The sequence below is a fragment of the Podarcis muralis genome, chromosome 2 (genome assembly GCF_964188315.1).
Source record: "Podarcis muralis chromosome 2, rPodMur119.hap1.1, whole genome shotgun sequence".
In the NCBI taxonomy this organism is placed as follows: Eukaryota; Metazoa; Chordata; class Lepidosauria; order Squamata; family Lacertidae; genus Podarcis; species Podarcis muralis.
Window position 1 is genome coordinate 87,318,663 of NC_135656.1, and position 25,384 is coordinate 87,344,046.

General features: G+C 43.0%; 1 protein-coding gene and 1 non-coding gene across 2 annotated transcripts in view; one reads left to right on the plus strand and one right to left on the minus strand.

Annotated features, from left to right (window-relative positions):
- Positions 1 to 2,087: 2,087 nt before the first annotated feature.
- On the minus strand, positions 2,088 to 2,162 carry TRNAK-CUU (transfer RNA lysine (anticodon CUU)). Its single transcript has one exon. It is a non-coding gene; the product is annotated as a tRNA-Lys (tRNA).
- A 645-nt stretch (positions 2,163 to 2,807) lies between these two features.
- C2H3orf20 (chromosome 2 C3orf20 homolog) overlaps positions 2,808 to 25,384 on the plus strand; it is a 53,802-nt gene continuing 31,225 nt past the window's right edge. The window contains exons 1-9 of the mRNA XM_077923499.1: positions 2,808 to 4,003; positions 4,789 to 4,899; positions 5,741 to 5,882; positions 9,231 to 9,422; positions 11,759 to 11,911; positions 19,366 to 19,486; positions 20,395 to 20,526; positions 20,804 to 20,820; positions 24,181 to 24,290. Of these exons, the coding sequence (XP_077779625.1) occupies positions 3,463 to 4,003; positions 4,789 to 4,899; positions 5,741 to 5,882; positions 9,231 to 9,422; positions 11,759 to 11,911; positions 19,366 to 19,486; positions 20,395 to 20,526; positions 20,804 to 20,820; positions 24,181 to 24,290 (1,519 nt within the window). The 5' untranslated portion in view covers positions 2,808 to 3,462. The remainder of the gene's footprint in view (positions 4,004 to 4,788; positions 4,900 to 5,740; positions 5,883 to 9,230; positions 9,423 to 11,758; positions 11,912 to 19,365; positions 19,487 to 20,394; positions 20,527 to 20,803; positions 20,821 to 24,180; positions 24,291 to 25,384) is intronic.

Consider the following 25,384-nt stretch of genomic DNA (forward strand, 5'->3'; position numbering starts at 1 on the left):
TATCTATCTATCTATCTATCTATCTATCTATCTATCTATCTATCTATCTCACACACATTCCAAACCATCTAGGGCCCATCAGAATAAGACCTGAGAGACCAGGGTTCAAATCCCCACTCAGCCGCAAAGCTCACCTTGGGCCAATCGCTGTCTCTCAGCCTAGCCTGCCTCACAGGGTTGCTGTATGGATAAAATGGGGGAGAAGGAGAACTATATACGCCACTTTGACCTGCTTTAGAGGAAGGGTGGGATACAAATGCATTTTAAAAATAACATAAAAATTATGCTGGCTTCCTGCATGCTTATCCCTAGTCAGAAGTGGAACTGACCATGTGGTTCTTCCCAGTCTAACTATAGGGGCCGGTGCAGATGGCACACTCTTCAAAATGCAGTAATTGTGCTTACCAGGTATGGAGGAGGGGCAATATTTTGGGTTTTTTTAAAGGACAATAGCATTTATTAGCTTGTTTACAACATTTCCATCCCACACCTTGACCATAAATTTATGATCCCTGGGCGGACACAGCAACTGTCCAATCAGAGATGGTAAATTAGGGCTGTTGGGGGGGGGCAGAAAGCAGGGAGCCTGAGCCACTCAGAAGGATAGCTAGCTATTTCCAGTTTTGGCTACTGCCATCTCCCTCCTGAACAGCGACACTGAGGCTAAGTAGGAAGATGACGACAGCGACACCACCTGGAATCGTAAGTAGGAAAGCAGGTGGGGTCTGGCTGAGGGCAGATGGAGGTTGGGACAGCAACCCATTTCCCTAATGGACCAGCCTCCTCTGTTTTTGCCTGGTGTCTGAATGGTAGAAGTGAGGGTACCAGGTGGGCCTCCCTAGAGAGTGCATTCCAATGGTGAAGACCCACCACTGAGAAGACTTTCTTCATGCTGATCAGGGATGATGAGTTGTATATAAGAAGCAGAGTAGATAAATAACTACACAACTTTTAGAAGACACCTGAAGGCAGCCCTGTAAAGAGAAGTTTTTAATGTTTGATGTTTTATTGTGCTTTTATATCAGTTGGAAGCTGCCCAGAGTGGCTGGGGCAACCCAGTTGGATGGGTGGGGTACAAATAATAAAATTATTATGGTTGTAGTCCACAACATCTGGAGGGAACCATGTTGTCTTCTCGTGGTTCAGGTGGGTGGACTGGACAGCCCGTCTAATATGTTGGTTGCTTCTTTCCATTTGAGTTCGCAAAGCAAGCCCTAAATGAGTGCAAAGAAGTCTCTACTGAGCTGGCTTGTGTGAGAAGGAGGCTGAACTTAATTAGCCATTCCTCTGTAGAGGGTATTAGCCTCTAGCTAGCCGTAGAAACCTCAACTTCCATAAAACTTAGACTGACAGTTTATTAGTTCCAGCTGAAAGTTTACTTTGTAATTAAGAAAGTGCTTCAGATGCATTTTCTAATTAAATCAAGGGTAATTTATCTGTCACACTTGAAATGCCTGGGACTATTTTTGGACTTCTCATTGGTGAACATAGGGGCAATAAAAACAAGCATGGCTGCCTGCTTATGCTGGGAAGTTTTAATGTCTCTTGAATTCCATGTTTTAATTCTCATAGCCTTTTCAATTATACATGATAACTCAGTTCATTTTTTGTCCTTCAAGCCTACTGTGCCAGCTTCTGTCTTTAGGCCACTGCAGTCAGTTTCTTTTAAGATGTATTTCTAAGAGTACCAGAACAAAGTGGTTCTAAGTGTGGCTTGACTGAATTGGACCCACAGTTTTACATATCTCTAGATTAAATTTTAAGAAAGCAGAAGAGATGCACATCCTGTTCTCCTTCGTTACAGCTGGTTCATTTGATGTCACAGTCTTCAAACTGTAACCTGGAGCTGAGCTTTAATATACCTGTTGACTGCTGAAGAAAGAGCTAAGTGAAACAGAAAAGGTTGTGTGTGCTTAATCTACTGGTTAATCTCTCGGTTGCACCAAAAAGAGTATGACTGGTATGAGGGCTGTAGATGGAACCAAATGACCAAAGCCTGTGAATTGTTTTCACCACGCACAGAATCATAGACGCTTAAGGGACCACGAGGATCATCTTAGTCCAACCCCCTGCAATGCAGCAATCTATTGCCAAACATGGGGTTTGAACCCAGGACCCTGAGATTAAGAGTCTCGTGCTCTACCAACTGAGCTATTACAGCAGGCTTTCTTTAAGCATGAAGCATTTGTGCTTGGGGCCTTCTAAAGCAGCATTCCTACCTCCATATGGTGGAAGCCTTGCTGCAGATGGGTAGCTTGACTCTAGGTAAATGGTAAAGGGACCCCTGACCATTAGGTCCAGTCGTGACCGACTCTGGGGTTGCGGTGCTCATCTTCCTTTATTGGCCAAGGGAGCCGGGTCATGTGGCCAGCATGGCTAAGCTGCTTCTGGCGAACCAGAGCAGCGCATGGAAACGCCGTTTACCTTCCCGCCGGAGAGGTACCTATTTATCTACTTGCACTTTGACATGCTTTCGAACCGCTAGGTTGGCAGGAGCAGGGACCGAGCAACGGGAGCTCACCCCGTCGCAGGGATTCGAACCGCCGACCTTCTGATCGGCAAGTCCTAGGCTCTGTGGTTTAACCCACAGCGCCACCCACGTCCCAGCTTGACTCTAGGAGAGATGGCCAAATTTGAGCTCCCACCCCCCTCACACACACATTTTATCTAGCTGTTTCTTATACGTGTGCTTCCTGCTCATCCTCCAAGGAACTCAGAGTGGTGAATATGGTGATTCAAAAGCCTTGGGGGAAAAGGCATTTTCTAGAAATGAGTCCGCAGTATTGACAAATAACCTGGTTGGGCTGGGGATAGTTGCATAGTCTTCCCAGGGTCAAAAAGCAAATGATTCGGAAAGGCTTCCACTTTGTAAGAGTCCTGTAAAGATTACAGTCTAGGTTGGTTTGACCCAAGCTAAATAAAATCTCAAAGAACAGACACCCCTAATCAAAACATTTATATTTGTTTATCTGTCTAGAATGCACTTCTCTTTGTCAATCAACATATTTTCCTCCTCTAGCAAACCATTTCTTGATGATCCAAATCTAGTTTATGCCCTTTCTGTCACCTGAATCTTCCCTGTCCTGTCCCTAATATCCATTTGGCAAACCCTAACCTCTTCTTGTCCACCACATTTTTTTGTTTAGCTATTGTAGAGTGCAGTCGTCTGGAAAAGGACCAAGCTCCATGTGGGTCCCAGGGTGTGCTCTGAAAGATGCAGAAATCTTGTGGAAGCAAATCTGGCTGATGTGAATAGAATACCATCTGGGAACGCTAGGCATGCTTCCCTGAGCTCTCTGGGAGGAAGGTGGGATATACCGGTAAATGAAATGAATATGTGTGAAGTAGTGTTAGTGCTAGCTGTAGAAGGCATTCATAACACAATAACACAATCTTCTCCATCACATTTTTTAAAGATCTGCTCACATCAACTCTAGCCCATGGAATAGATGAAGTGGTGATATGAATGACCCAAAACCAGACACAAAGACTGACCAAAGAGGCGACTCAAAGGGTAGCTCCAAAGGAGACCAAAAGACTGATCACAAGGGTGACCAAAAGGCTGACCAGAAGCCCAGCCCAAGGGCCTCCCCAGTGAAAAGTGTAGACTATGCACAAATCAAAGCCAAGGCACCAAGAGTTCTGGCAGACATGGTACAAATGCTTATCCTTTGGCGGAAAATGGGCTTCCATGTGCCACGAGGGGTCAAGAATATCTTTGAGTTTACATGGGATGAGCTCCTGGTGACACCACCGAGAAAATCATTTGCTGGTTTATATTGTCCTGTGGTCAAGTTTGCTTCCACGGAGGACGCTGATATTTCCTCCACTCCTACTTCAAGAGCTCAGAAGGTGGGTCCAACACCCTCAAGGTTAAAAGCGAATTATGTGACCCCTTCATCTGAAGACCAACAGATGCTTCTCAAATTCCAAAAACGGTCTGTCCATCTCCTCACTGAACTCTTGAAGATGAAGATGAAACTAATGATTGAAGCAGCTGCTGGTGAGATCATCTAAACTAAGTGTTCCTGCCAGCTTCAATTTACACATAGAATTTAGTAATCTCTTTGGAAATCCTGAACCTTATCAGACAAGTAGGCACCATCCTCCAGGATGAAACTGAGTGTTGTGGAAGGAAGCACATATCTGTCATGTGCTTACCAGCACATGCTATGGTCCCTGCAGTTGGAAACACCAAAAACCAGGGTTCCTGGTGATGTGGATTATTGCTTTCTCATGTACCCTTGTGTGAATGTAGGCACATTGCAAATATCTGATTGAACATGTGTGTTGCATGGGCAGACCCTGTCACCTTTTGCCTTATATTTGAGTGTACAGGATGAAATCTGTAAGATCTGCGTTGGGCTGAGCTAGCACTCAGAGGCTGAGTTAGCATTCATGAATTATATGCAATTTTTTGACATGGGACTGTAAAGAGGCCAGATTTGTTTGGGCTAGTGCTTTCATTCTTGCTTTGAGGTTCTAGGTTCAATCTCTGGCCTCTCCCACTAATAATAACAAGTGCTTGGTAATAATAACAGAAACCTTGGGAAACTGCTTCCAATTAAACAACACCAAGGTAGTGGGACCAATGGTTTCACTCAGCACCATTTTTTATCTGCAGTTAATCACACTGGTTAATGGGAAATTACATTCCGCTGCCGCTATGAACACACACTTTTCTTATTTTATGCATGGTAGCTGCTTTAATATCTATATCTATCTAAATGTACACCCCAATTGTTCAAATATTACCTTTAATTTCTAACCATCATGTCTCCTTCCCAGGCCCCAGTGTTGAGGAGATTGCAAGGAGGTTTTTGGAAGGTGGCCAAAATCTGATCCCGAAAACACGTGAAGATGCAGCTGAATTCACACCCAAAGAACCTAGGAGGAGAGGTTGGGGAAGAAACAGTGTTGTCAGGTGTTTGGACCCTGTGATAGCACCACTCCTTTAACTGTTTATTCTCTAGTCTCCTTTGCAGCTGGAAATGCTTTTGTTCCCAGGAGTTTTGCATGTGCCAAGAAGATGGGCCAACGAGTGGGTATGGTAGCAAGAACACTTGGGCTGAGGCCTTGGTGTATTCATGCACCAGAACGAGATGCGAATGAGGTGGCAGAGTCCAGGCCAGCATATTTTATTCTTACGTTATTTTATTCTTATTTATTAATTTATATATATACTACTTACATGCCAAAATGGCTTCTTAAGCAGCCTACAAGAACAAAATCAATTATAAAATATCCACTCACAATTGAAATTCATGATAGAACAATTCCACCATCTAACTGGATTGTTAAACCACTCTGAGAATTGTAGCTCTGTGAGGAGAATGAGGATCTCCTAATAACTTTCTGCACCCTTAACAGTTTTATTTTGCAGTGTGTGAAGATGTACTTTGTTTTGTGTGAGTTGAATCTTCCAACATTCAGCTTTACTGAACGCCCCTGAGTTCGTATGTTAGGAGAGGGAGAAGAACCTTTCTCTTTCCATTTTCTGTACATACATAATTTCTATTATATCTCTGCTCTGAACTAAAAAGCCCCAAACATTGTAAGCTTTCCTCCTGAAGCAGCTGCTCCATCAGGCTGCCCATTTCGGTTGCCATTTCAGGTTTTCTTCACAGATGTGGTACCTCTGAGGTATTTTACTTCCTGCTCTCCAGAGTGTTTTCATTTTTAAAACAATCTGAAATTGAAAGGAATTCTTAACTCATCAGTTTGTGTTTTATTGCCGCAGGACGTGGTATGGCACCAATACTTCCAGCGATTCCTATTTCTTCCACCACCCAGCTTATACAGCAAATGTCAATGAACTGTCTTTGCTTTCAGTTGTCTATGAAAGACACCAAGCCGCAAAAGAGCGCAGGTAGATACAATTTCTAGAAAATGAGAGAATACTAAATGCTCTGTAGGGCAGAGTTTCCACAGATTCTATGGGAGCCCATGTTGCAATGCTGTTGCTGTGTTAGCCCTTGTAGATACTGGTAGCATTTTGCATTTGACTTTACTGATGGAGGAGCACAGGATCATGACTATAATATGCCAACATAACCATGGTGTAGCAGTCATTAGTGTAACTGGGCTATTGAGCTGGTACAGAAGGGCTATCCACGTGGCTATTTACCTATAAACAAACAGAGAGGTTTTTTTTTTGTGTGTGTGTGTGTGTGTGTGTGTGAGAGAGAGAGAGAGAGAGAGAGAGAGAGAGAGAGAGAGAGAGAGAGAGACAGAGAGAGAGAGAGAGAGAGAGATTTACTGGTGAGTGCAAAGAATTTAATAATGAATTTTGACTTCCAGTTTTGATAAAGTGATGTGAAGTATAATGTACAAAAGGCTATTTGCAACTTACAAAAACACCATGTGGAAATGTCAAAAGTATCCAGCAGGTTGTATTGAATAAAATTTAATATTTGACGGATTTACAGGAAGACTTTAGGAGAGTTCTTTCCATATATATGTATATATATGTATGTTTTCCAGGTAAAGCTTATGATGAGAGACTTGACCCGTGTCCTGAAGCTAGGGAGTTGCTCCGAGAAATTTGCCGGACTATGTAAGCATCTTCAAATGTTTAGGATACAACACACCTTTATAGGGTAATCTCACGGGTTATTTTAATAGGTCAAAAGCTCAGCGCGCAACCCCACATCTGCAGTGGGGTGATATGTAGACAGATGTTTTATATAGAGTCCATCTAGGCGTGTAATTGGTTCTCTGGTTGGCAGTAGCTCCCCAGAGTCCCAGGAACTGGCCTTTCCTTACCCTGCAGCATGAGAGACTTACTTGAAGAGGACAGGGATTGATCAGTGGGTTTTATACATACAAAACTGGGGATTTGCACCGGTAGCCAACAATGTAGCTCAAACCTAGCTCAAAACATTTTGGCCATTACTGACTCTGGAATGGTTTTAGGGCTACCTCATCTTTAGATGGAAATGTGTATTACTCAGTTAAGCCCCATCCACACCACTAGTTACCAAGTGCAGTAATGCATCTGAATACCAGTTGCTGGACAGCACAGAAGGCGAGAGTGCATTTGTGCTGGGTTCCTACTTGAGGGTTTCCCACAGCCATCTGGTTGGCCACTATGAGAACAGTATCCTGGACTAGATGGGCCCGTGGCCTGATCTAGCAGGTTCTTCTTATGTTCACTTGCATTCCACTTTACCAGTCACAGGCCTCATGCCTTCCCTCAAAGGATATTGGGAAGTGTAGTTTGTTAAGGGTGCCCAGAGTTGTTAGGACACCCGTTTCCCTCACAGAGCTACAGTTTCCAGAGTTCACTCATAAAAGTCTTTGGCTGTTAAACCCTTCTGAGAATTGTAGCTCTGTGAGGGGAACAGGGTCTCCTAACAACCTTCAGCACCCTTAACAAACTACATTTCCCAGGATTCTTTGTGGGACGTCATGAGTGATAAAGTGGTATGACAGTGATTTAAATGTATTGTGTGGATGTTGCCTTTTCTTGAAAATGTAGCCAGCCAGCCCTGCCGTGTTGGGGCCCCCTCCTGCTCATTCCTTTCAGACTCCCTCTCCCAAGTGGCACTTATGTATGTGTGAATTAATTCTAAGTTTCAGCCCCTTTCATTTATTTTGCTCTGTAAAGTTGCTGGCAGCCGGAACATGAGATCTATTGAAGAAAATAATCCTGAGAATGACATCAGTTTGTTTTTGTTTTATTATGTATTTTGTGATTTCATTTTGTATTTTTATCCCCCCCCCCCCGCCCTTGCCCCTTGATCTTTGGATGAAAGGTGGTAAACTAACTAACTAACTAACTAACTAACTAACTAACTAACTAACTAACTACGGTAACTAACTAACTAAAAAAACCTACTGAAGTCCCAACTCTGCTGACACACAGGTGTCTAATAAGAGACACTGCTGTTGTTTCTGGGACTGAAACTGCCTTGGTTGCACTGGTTGATGATCTCCGGCGGGCTAGGGACAAAGGTGAGAGCTGTTTCCTAGTTCTGCTGGATCTCTCAGCGGCGTTTGATACCATCGACCATAACATCCTTCTGGACCGTCTTGAGGGCCTGGGGGCACTGTCATACAGTGGTTCCGCTCCTTCCTCCTGGGCCGGGTTCAGAAAGTGGTGGTGGGGGATGAGTGTTCAGACCCCTGGGCTCTCACTTGTGGGGTGCCTCAGGGTTCTGTCCTCTCCCCCATGCTTTTCAACATTTACATGCAGCTGCTGGGAGAGATCATCAGGAGGTTTGGGCTGGGTGTTCATCAGTATGCGGATGATACCCAGCTCTACCTCTCTTTTAAATCAGAACCAGTGAGGGCGGTGAAGGTCCTGTGTGAGTGTCTGGAGGCGGTTGGAGGATGGATGGCGGCTAACAGATTGGGGTTGAATCCTGACAAGACAGAAGTACTGTTTTTGGGGGACAGGAGGCGGGCAGGTGTGGAGGATTCCCTGGTCCTGAATGGGGTAACTGTGCCCCTGAAGGACCAGGTGCGCAGCCTGGGAGTCATTTTGGACTCACAGCTGTCCATGGAGGCACAGGTTAAATCTGTATCCAGGGCAGCTGTTTACCAGCTCCATCTGGTACGTAGGCTGAGACCCTGTCTGCCTGCGGACTGTCTCGCCAGAGTGGTGCATGCTCTGGTTATCTCCCGCTTGGACTACTGCAATGCACTCTACGTGGGGCTACCTTTGAAGGTGACTCGGAAACTACAACTAATCCAGAATGCGGCAGCTAGACTGGTGACTGGGGGCGGCCGCCGAGACCATATAACACCAGTCTTGAAAGACCTACATTGGCTCCCAGTACGTTTCCGAGCACAATTCAAAGTGTTGGTGCTGACCTTTAAAGCCCTAAACGGCCTCGGTCCAGTATACCTGAAGGAGCGTCTCCACCCCCATCATTCTGCCCCGACGCTGAGGTCCAGCGCCGAGGGCCTTCTGGCGGTTCCCTCATTGCGAGAAGCAAAGCTACAGGGAACCAGGCAGAGGGCCTTCTCGGTAGTGGCGCCCGCCCTGTCGAATGCCCTTCCAGCAGATGTCAAAGCGATAAATAACTACCTGACATTCAGAAGACATCTTAAGGCAGCCCTGTTCAGGGAAGTTTTTAACGTGTGATATTTTACTGTATTTTTGGTTTTTATGGAAGCCGCCCAGAGTGGCTGGGGAGGCCCAGCCAGATGGGCGGGGTATAAATAATAAATTATTATTATTATTATTATTATTATTATTATTATTATTATTCTGTTCCTTTTAGAGCGGAAGAGAGGAATGCAGCCATAACAAAAGGCCATACGAGGCCCCTAATCCTGAGAAATTACATGACAATCCACAGATCACCGTCTCAGGCCTTGAAAAGGGCTTCAGTGTCCCTAATAGCTACTGAGGTCCGGCGTATGAAAGGGAAGAAGTTATTCTTTTCCTTTCCTGATGGAACATCCCTGATATTGTATCCTTAGGAATGTATGGGGAACGAGTTTGGGAAATAGGATTGGTGGTTGTTCTTTTCCATCCCTAGTGTACAGGGATTAGGCTTCTTCTGCGTGCAGCTACAAAATTCAGTGTGGCTTCTTGATTAGCAGTTTTTTCAGACCTTTAATGGGTCTAGACTGTTCGGTTTATCTCTGTAAACCAAACCTCCTGTGCTGGAGTGCAATATTTAAAGGTCAGCAGTTTGTGGGGCTTGCTGCAAAGAACTACACTGGGCGTGATGCACTGGGCTTTGCAAGGGCCACTGACCAGCTGATCAGCAGTGCTTGCTTTGGCACACTACATCTTAACCTGCTCCACACATGACACCACTGTATGTGACATCAGGTGCAGGGTAGGTGGACATGGCTTGGCCTCGCACGACAAATGGGGTGGGGCTTCCTCCAAAGAGTGATGGGGGAAGCCAGTGGAGGCTGCTCCATTGGGTCCAATGAGGCAGTGCCCCACCAACCTGAGTCTGCCCTTGTTTGCTTGCCTTGTTACAATCAATGAGTGAGGGGTGGCTCTGCCTGTCATTGTCTCTAGCGCCATCTGCTGTTGGTCTCCTTGCCTTCTACCCTACCAGCACCAATAGGCACTAGGCACCACTTTGGAGGAACCCAGAGTAGATTTGGCAGTGGGGGCTGCACAAAGGGGGAGGGAAGGGGAAATTGCATTGCACTTGTGGATGTAAGGATGCAAATGAGTGAATGGAAGAAAAGGTGCAGCAAAGTGTGCCCGTTCCAGTTCTGAAATTAATTTGAGATTCCTAGTGAAGTTGGCATCTGAGAGCTGTAGAATTTAGGACAGAGCAAGCCCACAGAATGATAAACTATCAGAAATCCCCTCCTCCCTGTTGTGTGAGGGCTTGCAGAGGACACGGACTCACTTTCTGTGGGATGTCACTTTACCGTACCCCAAATTTGGGGGCAGGAAAAGAGGTCAGAGGAGAGAGCCTTAATGAGATCTACAGCCACACTCCAAGAATCTCCCCCCCCCCCAAATGCCAGCCAAATAATGGCTGCACTGTAGCCTTCTAAGATCAGTAGCTAAGGGAGCAATGACACAAAAAAGCAAGGGGGTGATGTAATTCAAGTCCTGCTAGCTTAGCTGGTGCTGCTGAAGCCTCTCTGCTTGCATTGCAAGAGCATAGAGCTAAGCTATTTCAAATCCTTTGCCCTCTTGCTTTCTCTTCTCTCCCTCCCTCCCCAAACTTCCTTGACAGCCCCTTGGCTGCAGTTCATTTGGAGTTGTTTCACAGAAGCACATGCTCCATTTGATCTTTCCACCAAACTGGGAATTAAGAATGAAAGACTCTGACAGTGCAGGCTTTCAGATCACTTCTGCAGTTCAATTGACTCCATTTGTCAGTCTCCGTTTTCTAACGCAGTGCGTTAAACACAAAAGCCTCATTTTGAGACCTTTACATACCCCCTTTTTTCTAGCTGATCACTTTGGCTAATAGATTCTTTTCCTTGCTGCGCTGCTTATGAACATGCCGGGGAAATAACTCCTCTGAGGCAGATTGCTTCACAGACAGAGGCACCTTATGCTCCATCAGACACTCAGAAGCCTTGAATAAAACTTCACCACTGGCAATTTGGCAAGGATCTGCATATGAAAATGATACAAGAAGGCAAAAAGCCCTAGAATGATGAGGACAATGATTTCGGCTATAGAGTACGCACTTGCTAATCTCCCTTCATGGGGAAAGCTAGTGCATCAGAGGCGGCTAATTAATTGTGTTAGTTTTGCACTTGCAGAGACTTTAAAGTGATTCCTCCCCCCCCCCCCGCCCCTGGTGCCCTTTCCCCCCACTACCAGGCCATGGGCAAGAGTCTGGGGTGAATCAGTTGCAGGAAACAAGGAGCTGGTTAGATGAGGAAGCCAGTAGTCAGGACTCAAGAGTAAATCAGAACCATAGACCTTATAATTCAGAGATATGCCCAGTGTTTTTTTCCCAAGGGGTACTCAAAGGCACGTAGTACCATCACACACACCCAATGTTAAAAGTGTGCAGTTACTTCACTTCATGGTGAGTGCTGGTACCTTTTTTATTTTTTATTTTTATTTTAAAAGCAGTGGCTATGACCTTAGTATTAAGAAGCTGGTAATTTGAGGACTTGCCCAAAGGCAGTTCCTACAGTTTGTTGCTCAAGTTTGTCTTAGTTGTAACACTGGAAACAGCCCTCATCAAAGATCCAGCTGAGTGAACTTGTATTATTACACTACAATCCCACAACGGATAACTAGATATATGCCTTTCTTTTCTTTTTCTTTCTAAAAAAGTGTGATATTACTTGACCCATGTCAAAGTTACCCATCAGGAAGTGTTGCCGTCTACCAGTTTCCCATATGCTGTGTAGGAAAAACCATCACCCTTCTGTTTCAGGATGCTCCTAGTCAAACGCTTCTAGGTACAATTACGTCTCAGGGTCATTCGTGGATACGCTATTGCTTTAAGGCCAGGTGAGTGTCCCTTATTGATCCTAAATGTTTGGTCAGGGGGCGGAGTGGGGAACAGTACAACAGCTGAGTACGCAGTGGATTCTGGGTACTGATGTTAGATGGGCCATTGGCCTGACCCAGCAGGACTCTCCTTATTTCCAAATGTCTAAACAAGAAGGGAGCAGCACCTTCAAAACAGTGGTGAAAGCATACCGAGAGATTACTTTTTTAAAAAAAACCAACCCACATTGAATTAAAATGAACTTGGCTCAATTGTTCACAACTGGCACTGGCATTGCTTTTGCTTAACTAGAAAAGTCTTGGGGCTGTGCGGGTGAATGGGTGGGGCTGACACTGCTGATCTGGCACTCCCACTGGTGCACATGCATGCCCCGACGTCACTACTGCTCCACCACATGGGCATCACTGCTTAAGCCAAAAAGGATGGGCACCACCAGAAAGGCCGCAAATGTGCATATAATTTACACATTTATAGATGCGAATTTAGAACTCATTACTATAATTTACTATAATCAGGGATGGGGAACCTGCAGTCCTCCAGACATTGTTGGACTCCAGCGCTAATTGGCTCCAGTCTCCATGGCCAATGATCAAGGATGGTGGAGGTTGTAGTATAACAACATCTGGAGGTGCACGTTAGCCACAATCCATCTCACCATAGTAGGCGAGGCTGTGGCTAGCTCACCTGGGTACCTGCTCAGACTGCTGTTCAGGGACTCACTGCTGATGGGTAGTTTCAAGGCCGCTGCTCTCCCTTCTTATGGCTTGCTTTTCTTTAAACTGGACTTGAACCGAACGGCCCAAACAGAAGACTACTTTTAGTAGAGGACCATCATCCTGTGAAAGCCCTTCAAAGAGAGGACTGTCCTCTGTAAAGTAGCACACATGGGTACCGTAATCCTGACCCCAGCCATGCTAGAACAAGCTGTTTATATTGATACCTGCAAGTGTCTCATAGGCTCAGAACATTAAACTCTGCTGACTGGGTGGTGGTAGTAACTTCAGGATTATAAAGATATTAATGAGTGCTTATAGAAATGCCTTCATTTCCTGGACCTCTTAGGTATCATGTGAGAGAGGCATTATCTCAATTTTACAGATGAATAAACAAGAAACACAGGGAAAGCTCAAGGTCACATAACTAGTCAGTGACATGGATGGAAAAGCCAAGGGCCATAACCCCAATTAAATCAAATGTGCCTTATCGTTCATGGTAGACTTTTAAAACCAAGTAGTGTAGATCTGCTACTGGTCATTTATTGTCATGATTTGCATCCATCATTCCTTTTATATGGGAGGATTAATTAATTATCTCACTTCTCAGTCTTTAAAGCGTGTGATATAGGAAGCTGCTAATGGCAGATGTTAAAAGCATAACCCCACTGGGTGTAACTAATGGTTACGCTACATGGCATTGCTCAGGGAGAAAAAGGTCATTGGAGTGATGAGGATTTGGAAAGGGGATTGGAAGGAGGGGGGGCTAACATAGTTCTGCAGCCAGACAGGGGCAGGCTGATATTTCCTGGGGAGTAAAGAGCAACCAGAACAAAAGCACAGCAGCTATAGAGAGATCTGAGGAAACTGAGAGGCCAGGGTTAAAGAGGCCATGGCTGGAGGCAGCAATGCATTTGAATACCAGTTGCTGAAAACCACAGGAGGGGAGAGTGTTCTTTGTTGAATGGTTTCTTTAAATGTAAAGGTTCATCATTGTTCCACTCGATGTGTATATCTTAAAGGGGCCAGAGCAAGGGCCAGAGCAAGATAACGAGACCCAACTTTAAAGCTGTGAAACATAGCAGGTGCTGCTGAGTTGTATTTGATTAAGGTGTGTCAGCATTTGGGTTTAGTATATAAGGAGCAGCACCTAGCTCTCCCATTACCCTGGGGTTTGGGTTGGTGGTTGGGTCTGGTTTGGTTGTTAATGTATTTAGTGTAAATGGAGTTTTTGTTTTTCTTATTAAAACCTTGTTTAATTTATTTTTGAGTCCTTTTCATTTTTAATGCATGATCTCCCCAGCAAGCTATCTGCAGCGCTACCATACTGCAAATAGCCAACATCTTTGGTTATGGGCCCAGCTGCTGAGTGGATGACTGCATATTTTTGGACTCTGAGAAAGGTTTGAAAACTCCTTCTCCTGTTAGTGTAGTTTTTGTGGGTCTGGAAGAGTTCCAGAATGGTTGACCGGGTTCCTGAAGCTGAGAAGGCTCTGGTCTTCCCACAGCTAACAGATGAGAACTATAGTTTATGGTCTTTTCGGGTGGAGGCGCTTTTGACCTCTAGAGAAGTATGGACCTATGTAACTGATGACCCTCCTGACCCTGTAACTAATGCTTGGTCGAAAGGAGATGCAAAAGCCAGGGCGATAATTAATTTGGCAGTCAGCGACCAGCAAGTAGTCTATATAAGAAATAAGAAAACTGCCAAAGAAATGTGGGACAGTCTTGCAGCAGTGCATGTTAGAAAAGAGTCAGCATCTGCATTGTCGTTTTTCAAGCAGTTGTACCAGACGAAGTTGCAGCCTGGTGGTGATTTGGCAGCACACTTGAGACGTCTGGAGGCAATACGCGGCGAATTAATTCGAAGGGACATGGTGATACCTGATATTCAGTATGTTTTTATCATCCTTTGTTCCCTTAATGAGGACTTCGATGGTATAGCTAGCCAGATATCTGCTGTTCCACCAGCACAATTAACTGTGGAAGGGGTAACGGCAAGATTAATGGGCGAGTTGGATAGAAGGGAGGCTTGTGCCATAAGCACTCCTATTTCCAGAAAGAATGAGGAACGCCATATGCAAACCTGTGGTGATACAACTGCATTTAAAGCTGCAAAGCGTTGTTGGTTCTGCAATAAGCAAGGACATTTTGCAAAGGACTGCAGAGCCAAAAGAAAGCAAAGTACTCCCAAGTCTGTTTCTGTTCGTCAGTTACGGTTGTCAGCCCAACAGCAGACATCGTATAGTAAAGACAGAAACGAGCCGCGAGCTTTTCATGCTTGGACTACAAATCGTAAAAGAATTAAAGATGCCAAGTGGAAGTCTTTTATTATAGACTCTGGAGCATCTCAGCACATCTGCAATGATCGAAGCTTGTTTATTTCTTTCGAAGAGGAAATTGGTAATGTACATTTAGCCAATTCACAAGTCTTGCAGTCGCTTGGCAGAGGTACTGTTAAACTTGACTCTTTAAACATTACAATAGCAAACTGCATTTACTGCCCGTCAGTGGACAATTTATTGTCAGTAAGGTGCTTTGCTCGTCAAGGCATAACTGTGCGTTTCTTAAAATCAATGTGTGAGTTTTTTTGATGGGAACAAACGTTTATTGTATGCCCGGGACTCTGATGGTTTATATAGACTGTATTTTCGCACCTACTCCCAATCGCCTATAAATTGCAGAGAAGCACGGTCAAGCCAGGGGTTGAGGAATGTAAGGCCTCATTCCGGGTGTGTCCATGAGGCGCACAGAATTCTGGGACACCTGAATTTTGCTGATGTAATTAAGACAAAGAATATTGTTAATGGCCTCAACTTAAAACCATGTAAATTCTTTATGCAATGTCTATCCTGTTGCAAGAATAAGATTAAGGTTGCACGCAAGGGTAGGTGCTCAGATAGGAAAGTAACTGAACCATTTGAGCGTGTACATTGTGATTTAGTTGGGCCACTCCCACCATCATTAGGAGGTTCTAAGTACTGGCTTACTCTGATAGACCAGTATAGTAGATACTGTTGGACTTATGCAATAGCTGAGAAGTCCCAAGCATTTGAAAAGTATAAAGTTTTTTGCAACTGGGTAAAAACGCACTTTAACAAACCAATTAAGAACCTGTTTTCTGACCGGGGCGGGGAATTTGTTTCTGAGGATTTTGAGAAATTCCTGGAAGCGCAGGGGACTACTCATGAGTTATCTTGCCCCCGAAGTCCCTGGCAAAATGGGCTTGTTGAAGTTGTGCAGCGTGACCTACAGGCAGGGGTATCTGCATGATGCTAATCTGCCCAAAGACTTTTGGGCTGAAGCACTTAATGCATTTTGTTACGTTAGAAATCACAGTTATACTGGTTTAGATGTCACCCCCTATGAGAAACTGTTTAAAAAACGCCCTAATCTGAAATACCTCCGCATTTGGGGTTCAGATGTAATTATGCATTATCCTGCTAAGCAAAAATTGGGTGAACGTAGTGTCCAGGGAAAATTAATGGGCTACCAGCAGGGGGCGTACAGAATTTACATACCAGCAACTGGCAAATTTCATATTACCAGAAGCATGATACAAACTGTAAATTGGAATGGAGTTGCTGTCTTCCAAGATACTGATGGTATAGATAATACTGAGGAAGAAGAGGAAGAAACAGCAGAAGAAGCAGCAGGAAATAGTGCTTCTGAATTAATGGGAAAAGACAAAAAGCCTGTTGAGTCTGATAAATTGTTTGATGATTTAAAGTCACAGGCACCCGAGGGGAGGTCAGATTCTCTTGAGTTTTCTGACCGTGAGCTTAGCCTACAGGCACCTCTTCAATCTGACAATGATTTACAACCTGAAACTAGTGGTTTACTTAGTCCCATTAAGTCTGAGAAGTCTGACTCTCCTTCTGGACTGAGACGTTCAGATAGAAAGAGACAGAAGCCACAACGATTTGCAGATGAACATTTTAATACTGTGTATGCCAATAAGGTAGTTTTTGAGCCAAAAAGCTACAGTGATGTTCAGAAATTACCTAAGCAACAAGCTGCAAATTGGTATAAAGCTATGAACTCCGAGATAGCTTCTTTAAAAGAGCATAACACTTGGTCTCTTGTACCACAAACCCCAGATATGAGACTTATTGATTCGAAATGGGTTTATAGAGTTAAAACGAATGACAAAAATGAAGTTGTAAGGTACAAAGCAAGATTAGTTGCTAGGGGTTTTCAACAAATTCCAGGCGAAGATTATGATTTGTGTTATTCACCAAGCGTAAAATATGAAACAGTTAAGCTTTTGTTAAAAGATGAATCACAGCGTGGACATTCCGTTTATCACCTAGATATAAAAACTGCATATTTGTTTGCAGATTTAAAAGAACAAATTTTTATGCGTGTTCCTGAAGGCATAGACGCCGCTGAAGGTTTGGTATGCAAATTAAACAAATCCCTTTATGGTCTGCACCAAAGTGGAAGGAATTGGCACCAAACTTTAGCAAAAGAATTGCTGGATATTGGTTTTTCACAAGGAAAGGCAGACAATTGTGTGTTCATAAAGGAAAGGGCAAACTCTGTAACAAAAATATGTGTGTATGTAGATGACGTATTAATTTCTACAAAAACTAAACAGGAATATGAACAGGTGGTATCACAGTTACAGAAGAAATTTGATGTAGTGGAATTAGGCATAGCTAAAAATTACTTATCCATGCAAATTGAGAAAGGCAAAAATGGATCTTTTCTGGTTCATCAAACTGCAAAAATTGATGATCTTGTTGAAATGCTATGTTTAGAAAATGCAAATGGGAAGGAAACACCTATGGTGTGTGGTTTCACCTTTACAGGTGAAGACAAGCCATTTCCTAACAAAACTTTGTATCGTTCTGCTATAGGCAAGCTAAATTTCATTCAAAGAATCTCAAGACCAGATATAACTTATGCTTTTCACTTTCTGGCAAAATTTGTGGAAAAGCCTACTACACAATGTTTCTCTGCTCTTAAGAGAGTGGTAATGTACCTTAAACATACCAAACATTATAGGTTGCAGTTTACAACATGTATTGACAAAGGTTTTGAAATTTTCTGCGATGCATCTCATGCAATGGAACAAAATAATTGCAGGGGTGTGTCTGGTATGGTGTTTTGTTATAACGGTTGTCCATTTGAATGGAAGTCCCAAACACAAACCATTATTTGTCTCTCCACAACAGAAAGTGAATTATGTGCATGCGTTCAGGCCACTCGTGATGTAGAATGGTATCTGCAAGTGTTTGCAGACCTACAGATGCAAGTAACACTACCAGTAAAAGTTTACCTTGATTCCCAGAGTGGACTTGCTATCCTGTGCTCAGAGACCAATACGCAGCGCACTAGAGTCTTAAGGTTACGTTTAGAATTTGTAAAGCAACTAATTGCTGATGAAATGGTTGTATTTGAATATGTTCCTGGTGACAGTCAAATTGCGGACATTTTTACAAAAGCACTTCCAAAGGTTACACATGAAAAACATGTACAAAGTATGCTTTCTGTTTTTGTTCCACAATGATGAACCGCAGGGGAAATGTTGAATGGTTTCTTTAAATGTAAAGGTTCATCATTGTTCCACTCGATGTGTATATCTTAAAGGGGCCAGAGCAAGGGCCAGAGCAAGATAACGAGACCCAACTTTAAAGCTGTGAAACATAGCAGGTGCTGCTGAGTTGTATTTGATTAAGGTGTGTCAGCATTTGGGTTTAGTATATAAGGAGCAGCACCTAGCTCTCCCATTACCCTGGGGTTTGGGTTGGTGGTTGGGTCTGGTTTGGTTGTTAATGTATTTAGTGTAAATGGAGTTTTTGTTTTTCTTATTAAAACCTTGTTTAATTTATTTTTGAGTCCTTTTCATTTTTAATGCATGATCTCCCCAGCAAGCTATCTGCAGCGCTACCATACTGCAAATAGCCAACATTCTTGTGCTTGGGTGCTGCTTGAGGATTTTGCCCAGGCATCTGGGTGGCCTCTGTGAGAGCAGGGTGCTGGACTAGATGGGCTAACTAGCCTGATCTGGCAGGCCCTTCTGTCCATAAGAAAGTAGGGACCCCTAAAAAGGGGGAGACCAACTGGTGTGCCTGTGGGAATGAGGAAAGGGATCATTAGACTGACCACCTGACTTCACGCAATGATGTAAATGCATGCAACTAGTCCATTTTAATAATCATTTCTGAAAGCCTGCAAGGACTTAGGTTCCACACCAGAGAAAAGTAATGGCCCAGCTGGCTGGTAGTTAGAAAAAAGACAAATGTGAGAGTTGAGAGTTGGCAGTGATGTGACTTAGAAGTAAAGCAGCAAGCTTTTGTTTGAATCTAAGGCTCTGGCTATGGGAGAAACAAGACCCTTTAGGGTGTTGATACTGTGAACTCCTCCATTGTAGGCTCAGGCTATATATATATATGTAAATAAACCCTCTATCATAAAGGTGCCACAATCTCCACTGTGCCTCATTCGCAAAGAAACATGAACCCTGGGTAAGTGCCTGGAACCTCTGGAATCTCACACTGCTTGGAGACTGGGGAGGTGTGCAACAGTATTATAACATCTATTGTGGGCTATGGATATCATGGTTCAATCACATCAGTTCAAGATATTAAAAAATTGGGCCACTGAGTTCCTTGTTATGAATTTCCCAATATTACTGCAATCGCTACAGTCAGAATCTTTATTATGTATGTATTCCCACCAACTTCTCCCTTAGTATTAAATTGCATAGTTTAACTGTTTTTCCTCTCACCCAGCTGTTCAATAGCACTGATGATGAATAATGAAGGAGGGAGCATTAGAGACAAGGATGGCTATTTAACCCAGCACTGGAGCTGGTATTCCAAAAACCAGATTCTGCAGTCGTTAGACTATCAGGTATCAAATGAAACTCTCAGACCAAAGAATACACTAACACCTCACATTTTTGGAATAGCTGTCTCTGTGGTTGGTCTCTTTAGAATTCTACAAAGATCTCTAAAAGTGTGCTCTTCTAGCTGAGAGAAATTATAGGCAGAGATTCCAGATTATGCTTTGTTCCTGCTGGTTTCCAGAGTCACATTTTAAAAATCCCAGAACTGCCAGCAGGCACTGGGCTAGTTGCCACAAACTCACTTGTGTGAGGGTTCCCAGAGACAAGATCACAGCTGCTGAACTTCTCCCTTAGTCCTCCCTCTGCTGTGCTGCCGGGGGCTAATACATGGTTTGGCTTAGCATGTCATCTCAACCCTGGTTTGTGGCTTGTCTTGCTCCAGATAAACCATGAGCTGTAATCAATATTTGTTTGTGAGTTGTCTGGATGAGAATCCATGAGGTTAGGTTTGGATAACATGCTTAGCCAGGCCATGGCTTAGCTCATGGCGTGTTGAGTGCACTCACACAACTGATGTCATCTAGCTTGGACCTCAAATGCTCCATTTGTCCAAGACTTGAGTTTGCTGTGAACATAAAGTACTATAATGAACTCCCCATCAGAATCACAGTAACGTGAAGCCTAAACAATGTGGAGCCTGCACCCCAAATTTGGGCAACATTTCCCCACAAATTCATCACCACTAGTTGAGGGAACTTTTAGATGTGGGAAAGAAGGCTTTTACACTTTGCATTGCACCCAACTAAATTATACTCAGGTAAGACTCATTGAAATTAAGTCCGTCATGTCCACTAATGCGACTGCTCTGAGTAGGACTGACCCTGGATACAATCCTGTAAGCATGATGACAGTGGCAAATGCCAATTGTGTGAATCAGCCCCTAAGACTTTCATTATCTTCTTTTATTCCTTAGATAAATGAACAGCTAAAACTCAAGGTTGTTAATCAAAATTCAATGACAATTACCTTCACTGAACAAAGTGAAAGCATCACCTTGTCTTTGGTAAGAGAGGGATGCACACATAGATCCAAATCTGATAGGCAGGTAAGAAGTCACAGCATGGAAACAACATTATGCAAGTAACAACAGGATATCCAGTAACTGCATGTCCATTGACTTTTTCATAACCCTGAGGGAAATTTCTAGAAGTAACATTTGAAAACTTGTCCTAGGTCTAATTTTCTCTAGTACAGCAATCCCTCTTCTGTTATCTCTCTTTTTGGGATACAAATGTCTTACCTCCATGCACTGTAGATTGTGATAGAATCTATCTATCTATCTATCTATCTATCTATCTATCTATCTATCTATCTATCATCAGATCGTTCCTCAACGTAAGTTCCTAAGGCGGCTAACATACAAATCACATATACATAGTAAATTCTCACAAAGCATTAAAAATGGAATAATCATTTAAGATAGCATACAACAAACTGCAAAGGTACCACTACAATCCACAGGATGAAGGAGTATCATTTTTAAAAAAATTATTTTTGTTAATTTTCCAATAAAAACAGTCAATTAACATATCCATCAAATCATAATCCAATTATAATCCAATAAAAAAACAACCAAATTACAGTCCTAATTATTAATTTTTTCTGGTCTGGACCTCTGAAGTATATCTACAATATCTTTGTTCCTGCCTTCTTCTTCTTGTTCTCATATTTTCCACATTCTGATCTTAATGCTTTAAAGTTCTCTATCCCTGGCTATGCGATTCTCAATCATATCAGAAATCATATATCCTTTCATCCATTGAGTTCAGCTTTGTTTATATATATATATATATATATTCAACTGTTGAATTGCCAACGCAGCTTTTCCTGATTTCATTCCAGTCTTCCAATCCGGGCTGTTGTCCAAGTCTGTCATTTGAAATTTAATGACGCAGTAACTTCCATGTGGTTAATTGTTAAATTGTTGAGTATACTGTTTGCAATGTTGCAATGTAAATGAACTGCATTCCACAGATATAAGTCATTTGACAGTCGATCAGGCTTCCCAGAGACCACACAATCCCCCCCTCTGGGCCCTAGAAGGGGGGTTGCAAGACCTCCATTTGGCCTTCTCTCTCGCTCATAATGAAGAAATTCTGCAAACAGATGCACTGTATGTTATCCCAAATTGTTGTCTCAAGTCTTTATAAAGTCAGCTAGGAAGTATTTCCCACTTCCCTCGAAAAAGGGAGGAATTCTTATTTTTCCGTGCTGTGTCATATTAACAAGCGCCATCTTGTTTCTTCTTTTATCTTTATCAAGTCTTTCAAGTCTAAGTAAAGCTGTACAATTAAATACTTAATTGTAAATAGAAGTCCATCTGTACTTAAAAAAAAAAAAGGTTTCTTGATGAGGCTTGGCATAGAAAACGAATTGCAGATATTGAGAAGAGAAAAAAAGGACATACCAATCACCTCCGTAATCCAAATGCCATGATGAGATTCTCTTTGAAGTCCGAGCTTAAACACCAGGGACTGTACAGTTCTGTAGGTTTTTCTCAATTTTCTTCGGTCCAGACTATGTCTGTTTATTGTCCATATCTAATTATTTTATCAAACATATATTTCCGGCTTATGAGAGTGACTTCGGAGAGTGCCAGCCGTGTTGTGCTCTGGGACCCAGCGTCCTGCCACTTGCACCTTGATGCAAGCTGACAATCTTGGATGGTCTGTGGGTCTATGAGACAGTCCTCCCCCACCCTGGGGAGTCTGCCAGGGCTAATTACCCCCATTGTTGTTGTTTAGTTGTTTAGTCGTGGCCCCATGGACCAGAGCACGCCAGGCACTCCTGTCTTCCACTGCCTCCCTCAGTTTGGTCAAACTCATGCTTCGAAAACACTGTCCAACCATCTCGTCCTCTGTCGTCCCCTTCTCCTTGTGCCCTCAATCTTTCCCAACATCAGGGTCTTTTCCAGGGAGTCTTCTCTTCTCATGAGGTGGCCAAAGTATTGGAGCCTCAGCTTCACGATCTGTCCTTCCAGTGAGCACTCAGGGCTGATTTCCTTAAGAATGGAGGGTTTGATCTTCTTGCAGTCCATGGGACTCTCAAGAGTCTCCTCCAGCACCATAATTCAAAAGCATCAATTCTTTGGCAATGAGCCTTCTTTATGGTCCAGCTCTCACTTCCATACAGCACTACTGGGAAAACCATAGCTTTTACTATATGGACCTTTGTTGGCAAGGTGATGTCTCTGCTTTTTAGGATGCTGTCTAGGTTTGTCACTGCTTTTCTCCCAAGAAGCAGGCGTCTTTTAATTTCGTGGCTGCTGTCACCATCTGCAGTGATCATGGAGCCCAAGAAAGTAAAATCTCTCACTGCCTCCATTTCTTCCCCTTCTATTTGAATTACCCCCATATCAACCCTGAATTACCAGCACGGCTGGGGTCTGATCGTGTGGGAGTCAGACATTTCTCACTGCCGGAAACAGGAAGCCTAATGAATATTATTTTAGTCTGGTTGTTTCCATTCCAGATAAGAAAAGGCAGAGTATCACATTTGTGGTGATATTTTTGTGTTATGCTATCACACATTGTACTGCTAGCGATGTCTCATCACAAGGGATGCCTCATGCTTGTATCACAGATCTCGGCAGTAACCCCCTCTATCATTTTGGTTGCCCCTTTTTGAGCCCTTTTTAGCTCTACATCAGTCTTTCTGAGGTGAGGTGACCAGACTGTGCATACTCTTCCACCAATGTGATTCCTAACAGCACATTTGGCTTCATGCATTGTTTGGTCCTAAGTTTTCCAGCACATTGCCTTAAGCCTCACACATTGCCCTTTAGCTAACACATCCCTGTAGCCAGTTTTTATGCTTATCAGCAAAAGCTAACTCTTCTATGAAGGCGAGTAAGCAAACCATGCTTGCCTCTCTCTTAATAATAATAATAAAAAGAAAGTATGCCACATTTGACTCTTTTCAAATTGCTTCCCTGGAGTCTCATTGACCTTTGAAGAGTAGCCCTCAGGAACGGCACTGAAACCTGCATTAAAGGCAACCTTCTTTCTTTAAGAGCCTATTTCCTGGTCTTTCTTCTAAATATTTATTTTGTGAATGCACTTTTGTGGAAAGACAGCCTTTGCATTAAAATGCTTTATTACCCCACAGGCTGCCTTCATAGGCTGGCTGAATGACATATTTCTCAGCCACTTGGTGTTAATTGGGCCATTCTTTAGATTAAGAATTCATTGTTGTCCCAGCTGGCATTCCCCCCTACTGCTTCCACTTCTTAAATACAGTGTGTGTGTGTGTGTGTGTGTGTGTGTGTGTGTGTGTTTTGTGTGTACAATATATACAGTAGATATAGATATAGATATAGATATAGATATAGATATAGATATAGATATAGATATAGATATATAGATATATATATAGATATATATGTATGTATATTTTAAATTCCCTTTTCTCGTTGAGAGCAAAACTGTTGATGTATGTGTTAGGAAAACAAAAATATTTTCAAATCCATATTTGTAAAATTTGCTAGAATTTGTAACTGCAGTGCCTTGTGCATTCAGAGGAAGGTTAGGTGCTGAACTGTGCACGCTGGTATTGTGGGTTTTAGCAGGGGATATTCCCTTATTTCCAAATAGCTCAAAATGCAGCAAGGGCCACTTCTCCCATGGATAAATTTCCATTTGCCCAAATATAATAATAATAATTCCTTTTCTCTTTACTTACCACAGCCAACTGGGAAAAGCACAGATAGTGGTGACCACGAAGGACAATGGGTCAGAGCCTTAACAGAGATTAAGAAGAGGTTTGAGAAGATAGTGAGACAATTTATAAATGGCATTTTGATGGTCTCAGGTATAGTAATTCTTATTGGTCATGTGGTATTCATATTGCATGTAATTTAATTTGCATCCTGAGGTCTCTCTATCTCTCTTACACACCTAAATCCACCCACACCCACCATGATGATACAAATTAAAACTCAAATGAATAATTGTACAAGCTTCACACCCACACCCACCCCCCCCCCCACACACACCATGAATGAATGAATGATGAATGACATGGTCTTTCTTCCAGTGAAGAATGAATTTTGGTGTGGCCAAATTCTTGAGTCTTACTTGTTCCACTAAAAGTTCAAAATCTAAACATTAAAAAGTATAAAATTCAGAATGTGGAACCTGATTTTTTATTATTAGGTTTTGTGCTTATATTCATATCTGTAGTGTTAGAATCAGCCATGAAACTCGCTGTGTGGCCTTTGGCCCATCTGTCTCTCAGCCTAATTTACCCCACAGAGTTGCTGTGAGGATAACTTGGGGAAAAGGAGACACATGAATGCCACCTTGAGCTCCTCAGAGGAAAAGTAGAATGGATAATAATACTGATAAATAATAAATAAACAGTCTCTGTCCAGTTTGCCTGCCCGAGTTTTATATTGAGTGAAGGGGACCAGGTTTGGAATAATGAACAAAAGAAAGCATAACCTAAAAAGGAAAGAATCAAGAAACTGGTGTGCTTGTTGTTGTTTTTAACGACAATATGGCTCTTACCATTTTTGGCTTACTGAGAAGGAAAGTGTGCAGATGCTAGCTAACTCAATCAAAGTGTAATGTTAGTGCCCCACAAACCACAGCCTGTTTAGGCACTATGAGACTCAGTAATAAATGGAATGAGCATGCACAGAGTGCACCTGCCTCACCAGTGAGAAACCTCTTTGTATTTAATTTGGCGATTCTACAACGTGTATCCTTTGTACAAATAGAATCCCCACAGCAGAATATCCTGTTGGATCAGACCAACATCCTGTTCTTGCAGTAGCCTACCAAACTCTCCCTCCCTCTCTCTCTCCCTCTCTCTCTCTCTCTCTCTCTCTCACACACACACACACACACACACAGCATTTTAAAACCTAAATAATTAGGTTTTAAGAGACTCACACTGTGTCT